General features: G+C 50.2%; 1 protein-coding gene across 3 annotated transcripts in view; it reads right to left on the bottom strand.

Moving 5' to 3' along the window:
* Positions 1-19,573, bottom strand: part of CACNA1H (calcium voltage-gated channel subunit alpha1 H) — a 172,502-nt gene that overhangs the window by 134,136 nt on the left and 18,793 nt on the right. For all 3 annotated transcript variants that reach the window (XM_035130681.2, XM_060282381.1, XM_060282380.1), the window contains exons 4-5: positions 16,602-16,761; positions 12,976-13,291 (exon numbers count right to left, since the gene is read on the bottom strand). In XM_035130681.2, the coding sequence (XP_034986572.2) occupies positions 12,976-13,291; positions 16,602-16,761 (476 nt within the window). The remainder of the gene's footprint in view (positions 1-12,975; positions 13,292-16,601; positions 16,762-19,573) is intronic.

The following is a 19,573-nucleotide window of genomic DNA, read 5'->3' as shown; positions in this document are numbered from 1 at the left end:
ATCAGATTCCCCGAAGTCTGACACCTCACCTATGTCCTTTGTCTTTCTTTGAACTTCCAACAGAGGTTAGATGTCCATCCATCAGGGATTCTTCAGTTATGATCCCTGCATTGCAAGGGGTCAAACTAGATGACCCTTGAGGTCACCTTCCTACTCTGCAATTCTGATTCTATCACCACCCCCATTGATTCTATGTATCAGTTGCCTCCTGCGATGAACATCTAGGCAACTTGAGAAGCAGGATGCTGCGTGAGATGGGCCTTTGGTCTGATCCAGCAGGACTCAAAAACGAGGGCCCCATCTCTCCCAGCACAAATAACGCAGATCAACAGCCGGGGGATGATAAATCGTTCCTCATCACATATTCATGAGGCTTGATTTATCATGCTAATTAGCCAAAGCCTTTGCCGCATCTTGGCGTGCAGAGAGCAGAATTAACCCTTTTGTCTCCATGGAAAGGGTTCTGAACCAGCCATGGAAGGGGAAGGACTAAGAAGCACCAGGCTGGGGGCAGAGCCCAGGGGGGACACGCTCCGTTTCCCCACACAATTCATTATGTGAAGCCCAGGCTAGGTCGCAACAACAGGACAACAACCAAGAACAGGACAACAACCAAGGACGGATGCTCAAGGAAAGGGAGGGGTCATTATTTACTGCCGTGGACTACAAATCATAGCAGGGTGAAGTAAAGGAAGGCTGATCTGTGCACAAGATTAGAAACAGACGCCGCGGCATCTGATAAATAAATGAGAACGAGATGGTGAAAAGCCATAAAAGTGGAGGCAATGGGAAAGAACATGCTACAGTTGTTCACAAGTGTTTGCCAGTTTTAAAATGTCTGGCTCAAAGAAAGAATGAGAGAGAGAGAGAGAGAGAGAGAGAGAGAGAGAGAGAGAGAGAGAGAGAGAGAGAGAGAGAGAGAGAGGGAGGGGGGGAGAAAGTTTGAGTGTTGAACAATATAACCCAATGTTCAACACACTGCCAAGTGCCCTCAGATAAGCTACCATTTTGCAGCCTCAGTCTCTTTTTATATATATATATATAAATAAAACTGGCCTATCCATACAGGATTGTGTTTTTTTGGGGTGGTGGTGATACTGAGATAACTGTATCCTGGGAAGGAGAAGAACCTGCCTCCTCTAGCCTTTGTCCCCTGGTCTCAGCCCCCACCCTATGCCATTTCAGCTTGCTACTGAAACACATCGAGGCTTCGAAATTCACATGCTTTTTTTGAATTTTGAGACGCAGTTCTCCAACCAAAGAAGGCACGGACCTGTCCCTGTCTAACCACACCTAAGGAGGAACGTATCTGTCAATTTGGGTTTCTTCAAGTTACCGGTACTCGCTTTTCCAGTCTTAAATTCAGTTCTCCATATTTCCAAGGCAGTTACACACATACACACACACACAATTTAGAAGTCCTCATGAAAATTAATCAGCATTTCAGTGCAAATTTCTTCTTGTACACTCTTTTTCTGTGCGCAGCTTTGCCCAAGATACACAACGGTGCAAAGCAAATTTCCCCGCATTACAGTGAATTACTGTATGCTACTTTCACTAATGCATGCATTTCAATGGACATTGTACCCTGGTGTATACACATTTTTGCACTCATCACTTGGCTGGAGAACTGCATTGCAAAATTCAGAGGATTTTGAATTTCTGTTACTTATTTCCTATTGATTGCATTTTATATCTCACCTTCCTTCCTCCAAGGACCTCAAGGTGGCACACATCATTCTCCCCTAGCCACATCATCCTCACAACAACCTTGTGAGGTAGGTTAGGATGAGAGTTGGTGACCGGCCCAAGCTCACCCAGTGAACTTCAAGGCTGAGTGGGGGATTTGAACCCTGGTCTCTCTCCTAGGTCCTAGTCTGACTCCTGTAACCAATAGCCCTCAGCGCTACATCTTGGTTTGCCTGTTGTTTTGGGAAGTGTGCAGTTGATAAGCCTTTAAATGCAACAGGGATGAGATTCCTCTCTGGTCACGCCCTCTTCCCCAACCTCACAGGAACAGACGTGGGTATAACTGCGGCCTTGTCTGCCTAAGAAGATGTCTCCGTTGACGGGTTAATCAAGTTCTCTACGAGCCGCGTCCTGTTTGCCATCTGCAAGGTGGGAATCCTCCTCAGACGTGTCCCCTGCTGATACAGCAAATGCGCTGGAGAAAGCTCCAGGCAAGCATGGCAAGAGAGAGGCGTGACAAGAATGCCCAAGATGGGCAAAAAAAGAGTGGGTTCCTCACCTTCCCTCCCTCCCTCTCTCAGCTGGAGGAAAAGATTACAGGGAGGAGAGAGGAGAGAGCTTCTGAACAGTGTTAAAGGAACTGTCAGCAGTAACAGGAGTTCTTGGTGTTATCTCGATTGCTCCCCTCGGCAGAGGGCAGAGGAGATCTTGTCTCCGCCCCTTGACTTACTGCCGCCAGAAGTTCACAACGACCTCTGGCGGGTGCGTGCGTGTCGTGAAATACGGCGCATGCATATCAACCAGGGATGCAGGGGCTAGTTTGGATGGAAGAAGGAAGGGCCCTGTCACATCCTGCCACCTAATGGCTTAGAGATCCATCTTTACATTTGAATTATGAGCCAATGGAGCTTCCATGTTCAAAGGCAGTCTATCTCCGAGGGCTAGGCAATGGGATAAACTCTAGGGAAGCAGTGATGCTTTCATGCCTCATTTGTGAGCTTCTCAAAGGCACTTACGGTAGTTGGCCCTGCTGGAGTTGTGGGGAGGTGGAATTTTGACCTACTCAACAAGCTCGTTCCTCTCTCTCTCTCTCTCTCTCTCTCTCTCTCTCTCTCTCTCTCTCTCTCTCTCTCTCTCTCTCTCTCCCCCACCACCACTCCCTCTCTTTCTCTCCCCAGGTGTCTGTCTGTCTCTTCTTTACATTTAAATCCTACATTGCATTCACAAACACCCACAAGGTGGCTATATTTAATGTACTTCCATTTGATAGAAGAAATATTTTTTGAAACACATATGGTATCGATATGATGATGTAATAGACAGAGCTTGACTTTGGGTACAGTACTTATATTAAGTTTAAGAACAGAAGAGGAGCCTGCTGGATCAGGCCAATGGCCCATCTCCTCCAGCACCAGGCTATGTTTCTGGGTATGTTTAGCCTGGAGAAGAGGAGGAGATATAATAACCATCTTCAAATATCACATGGAAGAGGGAGCAAGCTTGTTTTCTCCTGCTTCGGAGGGTAAGACCTGAACAAATGGCTTCAAATTACATGTCCAAACATCAGGAATAACTTTTTGATGGTATGAGCTGTTGACAGGGGAACGGTCTCCTCGGGAAGTTGTGGACTCTCCTTCCCTGGAGTTTTTTAAGCAGAGGTTGGGTGGCCATCCATCATGGATGCATCAGCGCATATTCCTGCATTGCAGGGGGTTGGACTAGATGACCCTTGGGCTCCTTTCCAACTCTACGATTCCATGATTCTATGATCTTGAGCTCATGGTGGCCAACGACATGCTTGGGGGAAACACACAAGAAAGATTTGAGAACAAGAGCACCCTCTTGTAGGAAGTGGGATTCAGAAATGTTACTGACCGTGCAAGCAGAGCATAACCACAGCGGCTAGTACCTCCATTAATTTTTCCAACCCACTTTTAAAGCCATCTTGGTTGGTGGCTGTGAGGGACAGGGACTACAGACAGCCCCCTCCCATCCTGAGAAGCAGTTCTTCCCCGAGTACCAGCTGCAGCGGAGAGGGAGAAGTGTCCAGCGGGGAAGCAGGAAGTAGAGGACATGGCTCTGGCAGGGTCGCAGAGCCCCTGCTCCGCTTGGGAGAGGAAGGAAGGGAGAGGGAAAAGGGGAGGAGGGAAAGCAGGGAAAGAAGAGCTTTCCCTCGGTTCCGGAATTGCACGGAAAGAAACGAGGGAGGAGATTTGGGATTCCCAGACTTCTATGTTGGAAGAAAACGCGGGAATCCCCATTCCAGGGTTCTGACCCAGACTGAGAACATGTATCCTGTACAGCTCTAGCACTGTAAATAGCAGGCATCCCCAAACTGCAGCCCTCCAGATGTTTTGGCCTACAACTCCCATGATCCCTAGCTAACAGGACCAGTGGTCGGGGAAGATGGGAATTGTAGTCCAAAACATCTGGAGGGCCGAAGTTCGGGGATGCCTGGTAAATAGTTTGCACACAATAAAAGCATGAAAAGGCAACGGTTTGGAGAGTCATTACTCTAGAGTAGCCGCTATGTGCCCTCTGTGACAGTGGCCATAAACTGCCTCTTGTGGCAGTGAGTTCCATAGGGAAGAACCACAGCGGCTAGTACCCCCTGACAGCTTTCTCCTCCATTAATTTTTCCAATCCACTTTTAAAAACCATCTTGGTTGGTGGCCATAAACTGCCTCTTGTGGCAGTGAGTTCCATAGGGAAGAAGCTTCCCACATTCAGCCCAAGAGTTCTAGTGTTAGGAGAGATGAGGAAATTCTTGTCTCCATCCACTTTCTTCAGTTGCCTTCTCTCTCTCTCTCTCTCTCTCTCTCTCTCTCTCTCTCTCTCTCTCTCTCTCTCTCTCTCTCACACACACACACACACACACACACACACACATCACTACAGCATAACCATTGAAAAACCCATCTACTTATGACTATTTTTGCTTTCGATCGGGGTACTTTTCTCTAAAGTGTTGCCAACTGTTTATCTCTCTTTTCAACCCCCGGGCAAAGATGTCCTCACTTAGAAAAATGACAACACAAAGAGGGGTGACTGTGGTGGTGCATGATAGATAGCGGATTATGAAATTGTGAGTAGTGGAAAGAGCCTGTGATTCAGGGAACATTATTCACCCTGTCTCAAAAATAGAAGCCCCGGGGGCTCTCTGCTGAAATTGGCAGTGGCAGCTCAATCCCACAACATGCATCTTAACTCAGGGAAACCCGTTGTCACAGGATGTTGCAATGGCCACCAGCCGAAATGTCTTCGAAATGAGATATGATGAATGTGCAATGGGTCTGCAAGCCTCTACCAGCGGAGATCTTATTCATACAGAAGGGGTTAATCTGTTTCTGGACCTTGTCACTTTGGACTGCAGTGGGTGGTGGGGTTTGCTGGATGGAAGGTTGGTGATGCAAAAATAAACAAACTAGCAATTCTTCCATGTAGAAAGCTAGCCTGTTAGGGCTGCAAACCTTGCTCTTGACCCCCTAGTTTTCTATGTGCAGGCATTTTTATTATTTTTTGCACGAAAGAGCAGGGGCGTAGCGAGGCACTGCGACACCCGGGGCGACAAATTGCCATGCCCCCGTGGGGCGTGATGGCGCTATGTAACAACGCATGCGTCGCTACGTAGAGGGGGGTCGCAACCCCCCGTGACTTCTAAACTGAGCGTCCAGGCCTCAGGTAGATAGCCCACTGGCGCGCCGTGCCCGCCACACCAGTGGGCTATCTGCCTGGAGCCTGGACGCTCCGTTTAGGCTCAGTTTAGAAGTCACGGGGTGTGTGTGATCCCCTCTACATTGTACGCATGTGCAGCATCCTACTGCTCTTGTGTGCTAGGTAAAGGGGGCTCGCGCCCCCCACAACTTCTAAACGGAGCCTAAACGAAGCGTCCAGGCTCAGGTGGCGATCACGGGGTGGGGGTGCGGCCCCGAGTGCCACCTCCCCTCTAGCAGGCACCCGCGCGGCGCCCAATCGCTCGGCCGGCGTGCCTGCAGCTTTTTTTTTGTTTTTTGTCCCCCCCCATGGGCCACCCCCTAACTGAGCTGCCCGCTCGGAGAATCCCCCGCTTGCTGTGCTAAACCGGCACAGGGACTTGCCGAGCGACCCCGGAAATCACATCTGCGCACGCGCAGATACCGGAAATGACTTCTGCGCATGCCCAGTCGCCAAAAATCACTTCTGCACAGGTGAGATTTTCGGCATCTGGGCATGCGCAGAAGCCATTTCTGGCGCCGCAGACATGAGCAGATGCAATTTCTGGCGTCACAGGAGTGATCCGGCCCATGGCCGGTAAGTCTTGCCAACCCCTGGTCTGGGGCATCATGGGGAGTTAAAATGGAGTCGGACCCAGCCACCCAGCACAGCGCCGTGTCGAGTCCTGCCAGGACTTTCAGCGGCTGCTTAATGCTGCCTTGCGATGATGCTCAGCTTGCATTCAGTGGCAGCCAAGCGGTGAACCGACTGTGCAAAGTGTGAACTGGCCCTTGGCGGATGTTTAGAGATGGCAACGAGGATCGATGGTCGCAGGCTGCAGATCAGGACGGCTTGCGTGTGTCAGTGCTCATCTGGAGAGTGAGCATTTCCTTGCATGACGTCCCGCGTGGAGTGTTGTCGGGATAAATTCTTACTGACTGCGGGGTGTTCGACAAGCAAAGCGCACTTAGGAGAGCAGAGAGGATGGCCGCGAGGCACACAGCACTGTTGACAGCGCCGAGAAGTCTAAAGCCCTTGTATTCACAGCTGAAGCCAATCTCTAGGCAGGTTAACCTATCACCAAACAAAGTGGTAGAGTCTGGAAGCAGCAGAGTGGATTGTACCAAGCATGGGAAAGCCACTCCCCCCAAAAAAGGCTCCATTCTTTCCTCCCTCTAATTACATTGCAAACAGAAATTTAGCACAACATGGGCTAAAAATGAACATCTCTTGCTGCTGTGCTGGATTCTTTATTGTTGTTTTACTTATGGAATGGGCCTTATTATTTTATGTACACCTCCCCCCCCCTAAATAACACACACACGCTTCGCTGTAGAGTGATGGGCAAATCTGTCAATTTCAGTTACTCATTATTCCATTATTAAGTCTCCACATTTCCACAGCAGCAGAAGAAGAAGAGTTTGGATTTGATATTCCGCTTTATCACTACCCGAAGGAGTCTCAAAGCGGCTAACAATCTCCTTTCCCTTCCTCCCCCACAACAGACACCCTGTGAGGTGGGTGGGGCTGAGAGGCTTCAGAGAAGTGTGACTAGCCCAAGGTCACCCAGCAGCTGCATGTGGAGGAGCAGAGACACGAACCCGGTTCCCCAGATTACGAGTCTACCGCTCTTAACCACTACACCACACTGGCTCTCTGGTTTGCACTGCACCCTCCCCCTTAATTACAGCTTCCGTTGCTTTCTCTGAACACCATGCGCAACCGAGGGACCTTAATAACTCACATTTAATTTCGGTCCCCATCTCCTCTCTTTCTTACCCATAATAAGATAATTACTTCCCATAATTTGCCACGGAATGCGCCTGCCTAATAAAGAGATGCAAGAGTTAGCCCATTACACAATAAGCGAAGAGCACTGAAACATGTGTAATTTGTAGGATTACAAGAGCTACGATTAGGCTCTCGGAAACAGAACGAGGCAGGCAAATAAAGATTGGTTCTGAGGGTGCTTCCCGCAACACAATTCCCCCAGAATCTTCACACACACAATGGGGTAGAACTAACTCTCTTCAAGACCAATTCACACATTGCGTTTTTGTTTTTTTAAAGCGCTGCAAGAATGGGGGGGATCTCAAACTGGCTTTCCCAGCAGGTTTACTCCCTGTGCAACCACACTACGTTCTCATCCTAGCACATCCAAGCGCTGACCAGACTCAGACCTGCACAGCTTCAGCCAAGTTGTTGCATCACATTCCTTTGAATCTAAACTTCACTGACTCCGGGTGTTTTATTGCTGCCTACCCGGCTCTGGCTCCTGATAGTGAGCAACCTTTTTTTTAGGTTGTTGCGGGAATTTATGTAAAGGTGGTGGGTTTGCCCCTCCAGCAGATATCACACACACACACACCCCGACTACCAAAATCAACACAATCACTTCGGCAAATGCCCCCACAAAACACTCATCTCTATTCAAAGGGCGTCTGCTGCACATTACCAAATGTAACAATTCGCTGATAAATGTATCTACGTACTGGCTCACTGGGAAAACTTTAGAAATTGCTCCAGTATGGATAATAATAATAATAATAATAATAATAATAATAATAATAATATATTATTTATACCCCGCCCATCTGGCTGGGTTTCCCCAGCCACTCTGGGTGGCTTCCAACAGAATATTAAAATACAATAATCTATTAAACATTAAGGTAAAGGTAAAGGGTCCCCTGACCATCAGGTCCAGTCGTGTCCGACTCTGGGGTTGCGGCGCTCATCTCGCTCTATAGGCCGAGGGAGCTGGCGTTTGTCCGCAGACAGCTTCCGGGTCATGTGGCCAGCATGACAAAGCCGCTTCTGGCGAACCAGAGCAGCGCACGGAAACGCCGTTTACCTTCCTGCCGGAGCGGTCCCTATTTATCTACTTGCACTTTGATGTGCTTTCGAACTGCTAGGTGGGCAGGAGCTGGGACCAAGCAACAGGAGCTCACCCCGTTGCAGGGATTCGAACCGCCGACCTTCTGATCAGCAAGCCCTAGACTCTGTGGTTTAACCCACAGCACCTTAGTTATTTTCTCTTTGACATCTGATGGGAGGGCGTTCCACAGGGCAGGTGCCACTACTGAGAAGGCCCTCTGCGTAGTTCCCTGTAACTTGGCTTCTCGTAGCGAGGGAACCGCCAGAAGGCCCTCGGTGCTGGACCTCAGTGTCCGGGCAGAACGATGGGGGTGGAGACGCTCCTTCAGGTATACAGGACCGAGGCTGTTTAGGGCTTTAAAGGTCAGCACCAACACTTTGAATTGTGCTCGGAAATGTACTGGGAGCCAATGTAGTTCTTTCAGGAGTGGTGTTATGTGGTCTCGGCGGCCGCTCCCAGTCACCAGTCTAGCTCCCGCATTCTGGATTATTTGTTCTGTTCAGGAAATGAATGGCTTATGAAGGGGGAAGCCTGGGATGTGAGCAGCCATAATCCCTGAAATTTGGGATCACGTACACGTACTTGCCTCTTTCACAAGAGGTAACCACTGGCATCCTGGCAAATGGGTGCCAGACAGGCAGTCATCCTATGGACAATGGCAAACCATCCAGGAATGGATTAGGTTCTTGGTGGGGACAAAGAGGTGTGATTATCTTGGCCTGGGAAACCAGGAGCTTGTAAATATTTCTTTTGTCTTATTTGATGGGTGTGAGGTGGAGGTCAAGTGAAGGATGGGGACAAACCTGAAGCTCAGGTTTCTGTCACCAGACCCTCCCAATTTATGATGTATTCATGACGTATGCATAATGTAATTAGGGGTGTTGTGGGTATCTTTGTAAAACTGATAAAAGTGGGAGCCATCCTGCTTCTTCCTGCTTCTCCGATGTGGTGGGGTGGAAGTCCAGGTGCAACAGTACTTTAAAATAAAAAACAGGCCTACTGGCTGCTGTTTTGCTCCTACATTCCTGGCTGGTGTCTTTGTTTGGTAATCCAAGTGAGCCCAAGGATTTTCCTAAAACAAGGTCAAAGGGCCACATAACCTCATTGGGAACCTCCCAGGGGCCACATGCAAGTCATGGGCAGCATGGGCGTACCCAGGATCAAAACTAGGGGGGGGGCAAGGGGAGGGGCCAAGGCACGGAAGGGGAGGGGCCACAAAGTGGGCGGGAACAGCGAACTCGCGCTCCGCCGGGCTGTGCCCCTCCCTAGCAGCAGGGCTGGTGGGCGGAGGCGGAGCCCAGCCCAGCGGAGCGCGAGTTCAGCGTTCCTGCCCGCCGCGCCGCGCTCTCTGGTTCCCCGCCGCGCTTGGCCTTGCCAGAGGGCGCGACGGGGAGCTGGAGGGAGGGCGCAGCGCGGCGGGCGGGAACGGCGAACTCGCGCTCCGCCGGGCTGTGCCCCTCCCTAGCAGCAGGGCTGGTGGGCGGAGGCGGAGCCCAGCCCAGCGGAGCGCGAGTTCGGCGTTCCCGCCCACCGCGCCGCGCTCCCTGGTTCCCCGCCGCGCTTGGCCTTGCCTGAGGGCGCGCCGGGGAGCTGGAGGGAGGGTGCGGCGCGGTGCGGCGGGAATGGCGAACTCGCGCTCCGCCGGGCTGTGCTCCGCCTCTGCCCACCAGCCCTGCTTCTAGAGTAGGGCAGCTGCCCTAACTTGCCGCATGGTGGGTACGCCCTTGATGGGCAGTGCCGCAGCTAAGACGTGAGCTGGCTGGAGGCAACGGATAAGACTGCCACCTTTGAAGAGCCGGCTACATTTCAGCCATGCAAAAGTCAGGGGTTTCTACACACAAACACACACACACACACCACCTCTCTCCATTCAGGTGAGCAAGAAGCAGTTCCAGGACGATTTCTGCCGGGCAAGACCATGAGGAGGATGCAGACCAGGACTAGTGAGCGGCATGACCTGGGGGAGGTGGGTGTGGTCTGGAAAGGGGTGTGGCTTGGAGGAAAGTCCCAAGCACTGGATAGAGACCTCTGGAGGGTCACATTTATCCCCTGGGCATGAGGCTCCCCACCCTCTTCCCGCAGGTTTTACAGTCAACCCTCTCCCTTTCCCCCTTCCTAGTTTATGCAACTGTGTCTTCAACATTTCAGCTAACTCCAAATAACTTTGCACCTAAATAGCATCCCACATTGAAATTATGCAGGGCTGTTTCTATATACACAGGTAAACTCCTCCACACCATGACATCTGTGGATATGGAGCATCGGGGAGAAAGGCGTGCGTGAAGAGAGCATCAGATGCAAGCCGAGACTCATTTCTCCAGTCACGGCCAGCAGAAAATATGCTCTCTATAAAGCCTTGATTATACTCCATTGCTATGGGAATGGACACCATTTAATGGCCTGGCAGCTGGCAGGGATGGAGCTGAATTTTGCTTTCTTTGTATTTTTAAGCAAACAGTCCCAATTTGTGTCTTCCAGACACATACGCAGATCAGAACGCAATTATCCCCCAGGTTTCATATGTCTCAAAAGCCTACAAAACAGATCTCAGCTCAAAAAGCACCAAAATGTGTTTAGAATTTAATATTTTAGGATGGAATGGTGTTTTTTTTTAAGAACTGTGTGCATTGAGCTGCCATTAAATGCAATTTTGGCACATCTTTTTCTCTGATGGAAATAGCAGATTGATATGAAAATGGATGGAAATATGTGGCATTGACACAGACCAGAAGTCGACGACTCTGTCGTAAAAACGTTGGAACCCTGCTCAATCAGGCCAATGGCCCAACTACTGCAGAATCCTGATCTCACAGCAGCCAGCCAGATGCCCCTATAAGAAACCTGCAAGCAGGGCATGAGCACAATTGCACTCTGCCCAGTTGCAATTCCCACCAACTGGTATTCAGAGACATACTGCCTCCAACGATGGAGGGTAGAACACAGCCATTGTCTCTAGCAACCACGACAGTTCTCCAAACTCCCCTGACTTGCAACTGGCATTCAGAGACACACAACCACTGATAAACTCCTCCTCCTCCTCCTCCTCCTCCTCCTCCTCCTCCATGAATTTGTCTCACTCTCTTTCGAAGCCGCTGAAAAGGATGTCTGCATCTTGCGGCTGGTGCAGACGGATGGTTTTCCAATCACTTTCCAATACATGGAACTCCTTGTAAATAAGCCAAAGGCTTATGGGAGGACCAGCCATGTCATGGGCCAGGAGACAAGTTCACCTGCTGAACAGCAGCCTGAAGGGGGAGAAGGCGGAGTGACTCCACCTGCAGCTGATCAACCTTCAAGGTCACAGAGCAGAAAGCACTGATCAGAACCAGCTGGCTCTGGGCTTCATAAACAGCTTTCAGCAGCAGTCAGGTGCTGGAAACAATGCCTGTGGTTGCTGGCCCTACCTTGCTGCTACCTGCTCTCCATCTCAACCCTTGGCTCTATGATCATTTGGATTCCCTGACCTCTGGACTGTCTGACTTTGTATCAGGAGTGCCAACTTGGCCCCAGGGCCGTGGGTGCCATGCAGTGTGCATGGTCCTGGCACTGAAATGTGTGGGTGCTCTGCCCCTTTATGGGGAATTTTGTGAGTGCTCGGGCAACCAGGGCCCCAGGGTGTTGGCACTTCCTATGTGGATTCTGCTCTCAGGCAAGTGTTCCTTGGCAACCTCTAACCCAGGGGTCAGCAAACCTTTTCAGGAGGGGGCCGGTCCACTGTCCCTCAGACCTTGTGGGGGGCTGGACCCACCCTTACCTTCCAAGTCCCGGACTGCAGAATCTGGGACCGGCAGCCATGTGACACCAGAAGTTGCGTCGACGTAACTTCCGGTGTCGCTTTGCCCATCTATGGGCACAAAAAATGGCCGACGACAACACCGGAAGTCGCGTCTATGCACTTCCGGACATGCGTAGATGCGACTTTTGAAGCCGGCGGCGGCCATTTTTGGTGCCCATAGAAGGGCAAATCGGAAAGAGAAAAAATGGCCGCCAGCAGGAGAAAATAACGGAGAAAAACGGGAGACGAAGTGATACGGGGGACCACCGGGAAAAGGTAAGTAAAAACAGGGTACTTGGCAGCTATGGACCCACCCTCTCCCAAAAGCACCCCCGAAAGGACCCCCCCACCCCAAAAGCCCCCCCTGAAAAGACCCCCTGCCACTGCCACTGCCACTGCCACTCATGCCACAGCCACTGCAGTCACCGACGACGCCTCACCTTTGGCACCCTCAGCTTCTGCAGCCAATCAGAAGCCACAGCACGAAAGTCAGTCCCCGCGTGGCGAGGCCTCTGCGGCAGTTTAGCGCGGGGACTGACCGAGTGGGCGGCAGGGTCCGCAAGGCCCGTGGGCCACATTAACAAGCCCAGCAGGTCACATCCGGCCCACGGGCCTTAGTTTGCCGACCTCTGCTCTAGCCCTTGCTTGCTGGGCAATGGGAATCAGACGGGGCTACGACAAATAACAAAAGAAAATGTCCACGGAAAGAGAGCTAGCCCACCACAATTGGATCTTCCCACAAAATGTCAGCATGAAAGAGCAGAAAGTGCTCGGAGGCGGGAAGCTTGATAACCGCCAGCGCAAAAGCAGAGCGTCAGAGTTGGCCGGCTGCTGATGTAATATTTGAGGATTGCTTCATTTACTCATCTTATGTGGGCAAAAACGTGCATCTCAAACACACATGGGTACCCCAATGAAAGAATGGAGGATAAAAGAGGCTTACCTGAAAAATAGCTATCCAAGCATAGCCAATATTATCAAAATTAATAGCTCCATTGTGCGGGTTGAGATCCCCCGTCCTGCAAATGTTGTAATACTGGTTCCAATTGATGCAGGCGTTTCTGCTGCTGAAGTCCAGGGTATACGAATTTTGGTTGTAAGAGTCCATGCTCAAAGTACATTCCACCTTGTACTCCTTCCGGTTTGGGATGCTGGAACATTTCTGCATGCCGTTATCCCGGTGGGACGAGCAGATGAACGGATTCTCCTCGCTTTCCTCTGGCCGATAGTACGGATTCAGGAAAGTCAAGTTGTACGTCCTTGAATGGGAAGGAAGACACAGGAAACTCCCTTATACCCTTGCTGTGTTTAGATCATGATAATTCCCCCCTGAAATTATTATTTTTGAGAATTGAGTTGGGACTGTTGTATTTTATGTAGCGAGGGGGCAGTTCTGAACTGATCAGCTGCTACTGCCTAGCAAGGGGCAGCAAATATTCTTTCCAGCCTAAATTGCCTTTGGCAATATATTCTATACTGGGGAAGAAGAGGGAAACTCGCTCCTACGCGTTTGGTTTTTCCTCTTATACTGCTCCAGTGTCTCTGGGCCAAAACGTACATTAGGGAATTGTTGCCATGCCAAAAAACCTGCAATGCAACAATCCAAGTAAACAAAGAGAAAGAAAACGAAGTCGGTCTCACAACAGGTCCGACAACATTTCAAGGCCTAGGATGACCCTCGTCTCCTGGTTCTGACCCCACCTGCATGGCTGACAGAAGACCATGGTGAGACTCTTGCTGGCTAGATCTGTGCATGACATTTCCCATCCTTAAAATGACCACCCTGGAAAAATGCTGCTCAGAGGCAACATGTTCCATGCAACATTGCCGGGGGGTGGGCTTGTTGTGTGTACGCAGCGTCACACGTGCAACACACACGTGTGATGTCACGTGAATTGGGAGTTGGCCATGAGGCCCCGGGGAGGAAATGTGGAAATGGAATAAAAATGTGGAAATGGATAAAAGCACCCCCCCATCCAAACAATAACTATCATCGGTGCAGGTAAGAAAAAAAATAATTTTAATTTTTATCATCTACAATACTGTTTCATTTATTTATTTTGTACATTGATTATTGCGTTCATTTTATGGATCGATGGTCTCGTTAGATAGTAAAATTCATGTTAAAATGCTGTTTTAGGGGTTGTTTTTAAAAGTCTGGAATGGACTAATCCATTTTGCATTACCGTATATTCCGGTGTATAAGACGACTGGGCATATAAGACGACCGCCAACTTTTCCAGTTAAAATATAGAGTTTGGGATATACTCGCCATATAGGAAATACGACCTGGCGTATAAGACGACCCCCAACTTTTGAGAAGATTTCCCTGGGTTAAAAAGTAGTCTTATACGCAGGAATATACAGTACTTTCTATGGGAAAGCATGCCTTGGTTTTGGAACGCTTTGGTTTTGGAACAGACTTCCGGAACAGATTAAGTTTGAGAACCAAGGTACCACTGTAATGGCATTGTGACATTGGTGGCTTCATTTTCAGTTGCTTTCCCAACGACCCCTAGCATGGAATGAGGCCTGCATGCAAAAAAAAGCCCTTCCCTTCAGGCCTTGGACAGCCTTTCTCAGAAGCCCAGACATCAGATGCAATCCAAGTCAGGAGGAGGAAATTAGGCAGCCCTGCAAACACCTTTCGCTTAAACACACAAAGCCGCCTGGAACTCTCTGTTTACATTTTTATACTGCCTGGCAGAGTCTTAGGAATAAAAATAAACTTAACTGTGTGGGGAGAGCACTCCAGGCTGCCAACGGCACGGCTAAGCTCAGCAGCTCTGGAGTTTTAATTCATGACCAAAGCAATCCCATTTAGGACTGTCCTGTGGCATTTGCTTGATACCCAAACTCCCCTTCCTTTCCAAACATTTCTTCAAAGAGTGGGGCAAGGTGGAAAATTCGTTTACGGGTTGTGGCAGAAATGAGTGCACCCACAGAAGGGTGGGTGATGGAGACAAGTCTATATGCTGGCGGTGTTTTAATGGGGGGGAAATCCAAGCTGATCAGGGAGAAGAAAGTGGAGAGAGAGGTTCTTGTGCAGCAGATCCTGGCGATGACACCTGACATTTGACACTGGGCAGGTGGCAACCGAAAGCTCACAACTGGCCAGCAATGACTGGTGCCCATTGGTAGTGCCAAAGTCAGATAGACCAACGGTAGGTGGATTAAGAGCCAATCACAGGCAGAAAAATAAGCCTCATCCACACCATCTATTTAAAGCACTACAGTGACGATTTAAATAGTCATGGCTTCCACCAAGGAATTCTGGGAGCTGTAATCTGTGGGGAGTTGTTAGGAGATCCTCTATTCCTCTTATGAAGCTACAGTTCCCAGAGTTCCCTGGGAAAAGGGCTTGATTGTTAAACTACGCTGGTAATTGTAGCTTTGTGAGGGAAATAAGGGGGCTCTCAGCAGCCCCAGGGACACGGGTGGCGCTGTGGGTTAAACCACAGAGCCCAGGGCTTGCTGATCAGAAGGTTGGCGGTTTGAATCCCCGCAATGGGGTGAGCTCCCGTTGCTCAGTCCCAGCTTCTGCCAACCTAGCAGTTCGAAAGCACACCAGAGCAAGTAGATAAATAGGTACCGCTACAGCAGGAAGGTAAACGGTGTTTCCGTGCGCTGCTCTGGTTCGGCAGAAGTGGCCTTGTCATGCTGGCCACATGACCTGGAAGCTGTATGCCAGCTCCCTCGGCCAATAATGTGAGATGAGCGCCACAACCCCAGAGTCAGCCACAACTGGACCTAATGGTCAGGGGTCCCTTTACCTTTTACAGCAGCCCCAAGGAACTCCAGTTCCCAGAATTCTTTGGGGTAAGCCATGAATGATTAAAATGGTATCACAGGGCTTTAAAGGTAGGGTGTTAATATGGCCCTAGAGCCTGCCACAGGCACAGCCAACTAATTCTATTTATTTATCTAACTTATTGCATTGATATCCCACCAGTCCTCCAAGGAGCTCAAGGTGGTGTAGACAGTTCTCCCCATTTCATTCCCACAACAACCCTTTGAGATAGTTTAAACCAGGCTTCGTCAACCTCGGCCCTCCAGATGTTTTGGGCCTACAACTCCCATGATCCCTAGCTAGCAGGACCAGTGGTCAGGGAGGATGGGAATTGTAGTCTCAAAACATCTGGAGGGCCGAGGTTGACGAAGCCTTGTTTAAACTGAGAGGACCACAGTCACACCCCGTGAGCTTCATGGCCAAGTGAGGGATTTGAAGCCTGGTCTCCCAGGTCCTAGTCTGACAGTCTAATCACTCTAATAGTCAGGGCCGGCCCACCCATGAGGCCAGGTGAGTTGACTGCCTCAGGTGGCAGCATACAATTTTCTGAGGGCAAGAGCTGCTTGACGGTGGAACGGTCTCCCTCAGAAGGTGGTGGACTCTCCTTTGCAGGAGGCTTTTAAACACAGGTTGGATGGCCATCTGTCAGGGGTTCTTTAGTCGCAATTCCTGCATTGCAGGAGGGCGGCATCCCTTCCAGCTCTACGGTTCTATAATTAAATGCGCACAAGCGCATGGGCAGATGTAAGGAGATGGCTGATTGACTTCCGAGTACTTACATTTGAAAATTGGTGTCTAGGAAACATCTGTTCCTCAGCAGCCCGGCCCACAGCTGCACCCCGACGATCCCAAAGATGAAAAAGACAAAGAAACACAAGAGAAGGACATTGCCTAACATAGGCAGAGTATCTAACAGCAGGGTGACGAGTATGCGCATACCTGGGGAGAGGGAGAGAGAAGGGGGGAAAGGAGATGAAGGGAGGGCATGGAGCAGGCAGGCAGTGGTTGATAAAAAAGATTTGGCAGGTCCTTCCAGGATCCACTTGGTTCAGATGCACAGCTTGTGTGACCCAGCCCTGCACATTTAAAAATAATAAATAATAATAATTTTTTATTTATACCCCGCCCTTCCCGGTTTAGAAACCGGACTGAAGGCGGCTAACAGCAAATATGAAACATTGATTAAAATACGATTTAAAAACAGCATATGAGCAGCATAAAATACAACATAAATGCAGCATCAATGTCAATAAAATCCAAAAATTCAGGGGTCATTTTAGGGGGGGGGGAGAAACCCCAGTCAGTAGACATCAAATGATCACCAAGGCTAACTGGCCAAGTTGGTCCTACTAGGGCAGGCATAGGCAACCTTGGCTCTCCACATGTTTTGGAAATACAACTCCCATGATCCCTGAGCACTGGCCCTGTTAGCTAGGTATCCAAAACATCTGGAGAGGTGGAGACCAGGGAAGAGTTTGCATATGGGGTCCCAGAAAGGGTTTCTTCATAAAAAAGGAAAGGGGAAAGGGAATAGAGGATCAGGCTATTTCAAATTGAAGTCCAGGTGGAATAGCTCTGTCTTACAGGCCCTGCGGAAGGTGATCAAGTCCTGTAGTGCCCTAGTCTCGTGGGACAGAGCATTCCACCAGGTCGGAGCCACCACTGAAAAGGCCCTGGTGGAGGATAGTCTGACTTCTTTAGGGCCTGGGACCTTTAAGCTATTATTATTCATGGACCTTAGGGTCCTCTGCGGGACATACCAGGAGAAGTGGTTCCATAAGTACGAGGGTCCTACTTCCTCATACATCTGCATTAGGGAGGGAGGTTCATTGCAGCAGGACCAGGAAACACCTGGACCTCTTCACCAGCCTGCCCCATCTCTGCCTCTTGGCCTCCTCCCTCCCTCCCACCAGCCTGCTTCTGCTTCTGCCTCTAATTCTGGACTTCTGTCTGCCACACACTCTTCCAGCTCACTAAGCCCTGTAACCTTCTTCACCTTCCAATGCCTCCTCCTCCCCCCTGTCTTCTCCTTCTGACCACTCCTCGTTGTCCCACCACCACTCCCTGGGCTCTGTGCCTTCTTCCTTTGGGTCTTCCCCATCTGGTTCCTCCCACCCTTCCTCTACGTCCAACCAGTCCATGGCAGATGATGGGAACTGTAGTCCAACAGCAACTTTCGGGTGGCACAACCTTGGCTGCCCCTGGATTAGGACTAAATTCGTTTGTTGACATCTTTCCCCCTGCCACCCTTTGGGCGATACGGCTGGCCGCCTTTGTCAAGGGTACAGCTCAACCCATGGCGTTGGTGGGAGGGGAGCAAGCCCCTCCTGGGAGAAGCAGAGCAGGGTCGCAAAGTAATTTAGATGAGAACCGGCCAGGAGAGAGAGAGAGAGAGAGAGAGAGAGAGAGAGAGAGAGAGAGAGAGAGAGAGAGAGAGAGAGACAGCGAGTGAATGTTAAGGCTTTGCCTGCGAATTGGGGGATCAGAAGGGATTACCTGGATGGCTGATGCTATCTGGGATTCATTATACCCTTGCAGTCCGCAACCCCGATTGCTGCCGAGATGCTGTTTGGCACCGGAATGACCTGCTGTTGTTTTCAACGGCGGAACTAAGCCCCGCATCAAAGGGGACGGCGAGCAGCCGTTGTGAAAAAGCAAACGAATGAACAGCGGCAATACTAAGCCCGATTTCATGTTTTTTTTGTTGCAGGGGGGAAGCAAAACATCTCTTAGCTAATCGGGTAGCTCGCACCTCAGAACCTCCCAAGCCAAGAGCGGAGAGGTTCAGGAATGAATGTAGTCCCCTCTCTGGTCCTCAGTCCTCTTCCCCAGCCACACCACCTGCCCCTGGCCATAAAAACATAAGCAGAGTGGCCCCATCTTGTCCAGCATCCTTTTCTAGCACTGGCCACCCAGATACCCCATGGCAACCCTGCAAGCAGAGACCTGAGCACAAGACCGAATCTCCCCTCTTGTAAACACCAGCGACTCTGCTGTTGGGAGGTCAGGCGAGTGGCGTCGTCCCATCATGTTACCTGGTGCTGCTAAGGAGTAAGCCATCTTGTTGACATCTTTTCCCCTGCCACCCTTTGGGTGATACGACTGGCCACATTTGTCAAGGGTACAGCTCAACCAATGGTGATGGTGGGAGGGGAGCAAGCCCCCCCCCTGTGAGAAGCAGAGCAGGATCGCAAAGTAATTTAGATGAGAACCGGCCAGGAGAGAGAGAGGAACGCCCTCTCCTGTGGAACGCCCTCCCATCAGATGTCAAAGAGAAAAACAGCTACCAGATTTTTAGAAGACATCTGAAGCCAGTCCTGTTTAGGGAGGCTTTTAATCTTTAATTGATTATTTTATTCTTCTGTTGGAAGCTGCCCAGAGTGGCTGGGGAAACCCAGCCAGATGGACGGGGTGTAAATAATAAATCATCATCATCATCATCATCATCATCATCATCATCATCATCATCATCACCATCATCTAAATGTTTGGTGCAGATGCAGCCTTATGAAGGTCAGCCAAAGGAGGGGAAGACAATTTTGGGGACCGCAGCACTTGACGGGAAGTGAGTTTTCTTTGGGCGGGGACATTCTTACCCTCTGGTGCCAATCAATGTGCCTGATGAATCTGCTGGTGGCAAGAAAGACTTTGCAGGGGTGTTTCATCCTCTTAAAAGGTTTCTCTGTGCAAAGTGGCATCCTCCTGAGAGCTCTGCCCTACCAAGCTTTTTGCTGGCTTCAATTCCTCCCCC

Source organism: Zootoca vivipara, chromosome 14 (assembly GCF_963506605.1).
Source record: "Zootoca vivipara chromosome 14, rZooViv1.1, whole genome shotgun sequence".
In the NCBI taxonomy this organism is placed as follows: Eukaryota; Metazoa; Chordata; class Lepidosauria; order Squamata; family Lacertidae; genus Zootoca; species Zootoca vivipara.
This window is presented reverse-complemented; position numbering and strand designations above follow the sequence as displayed.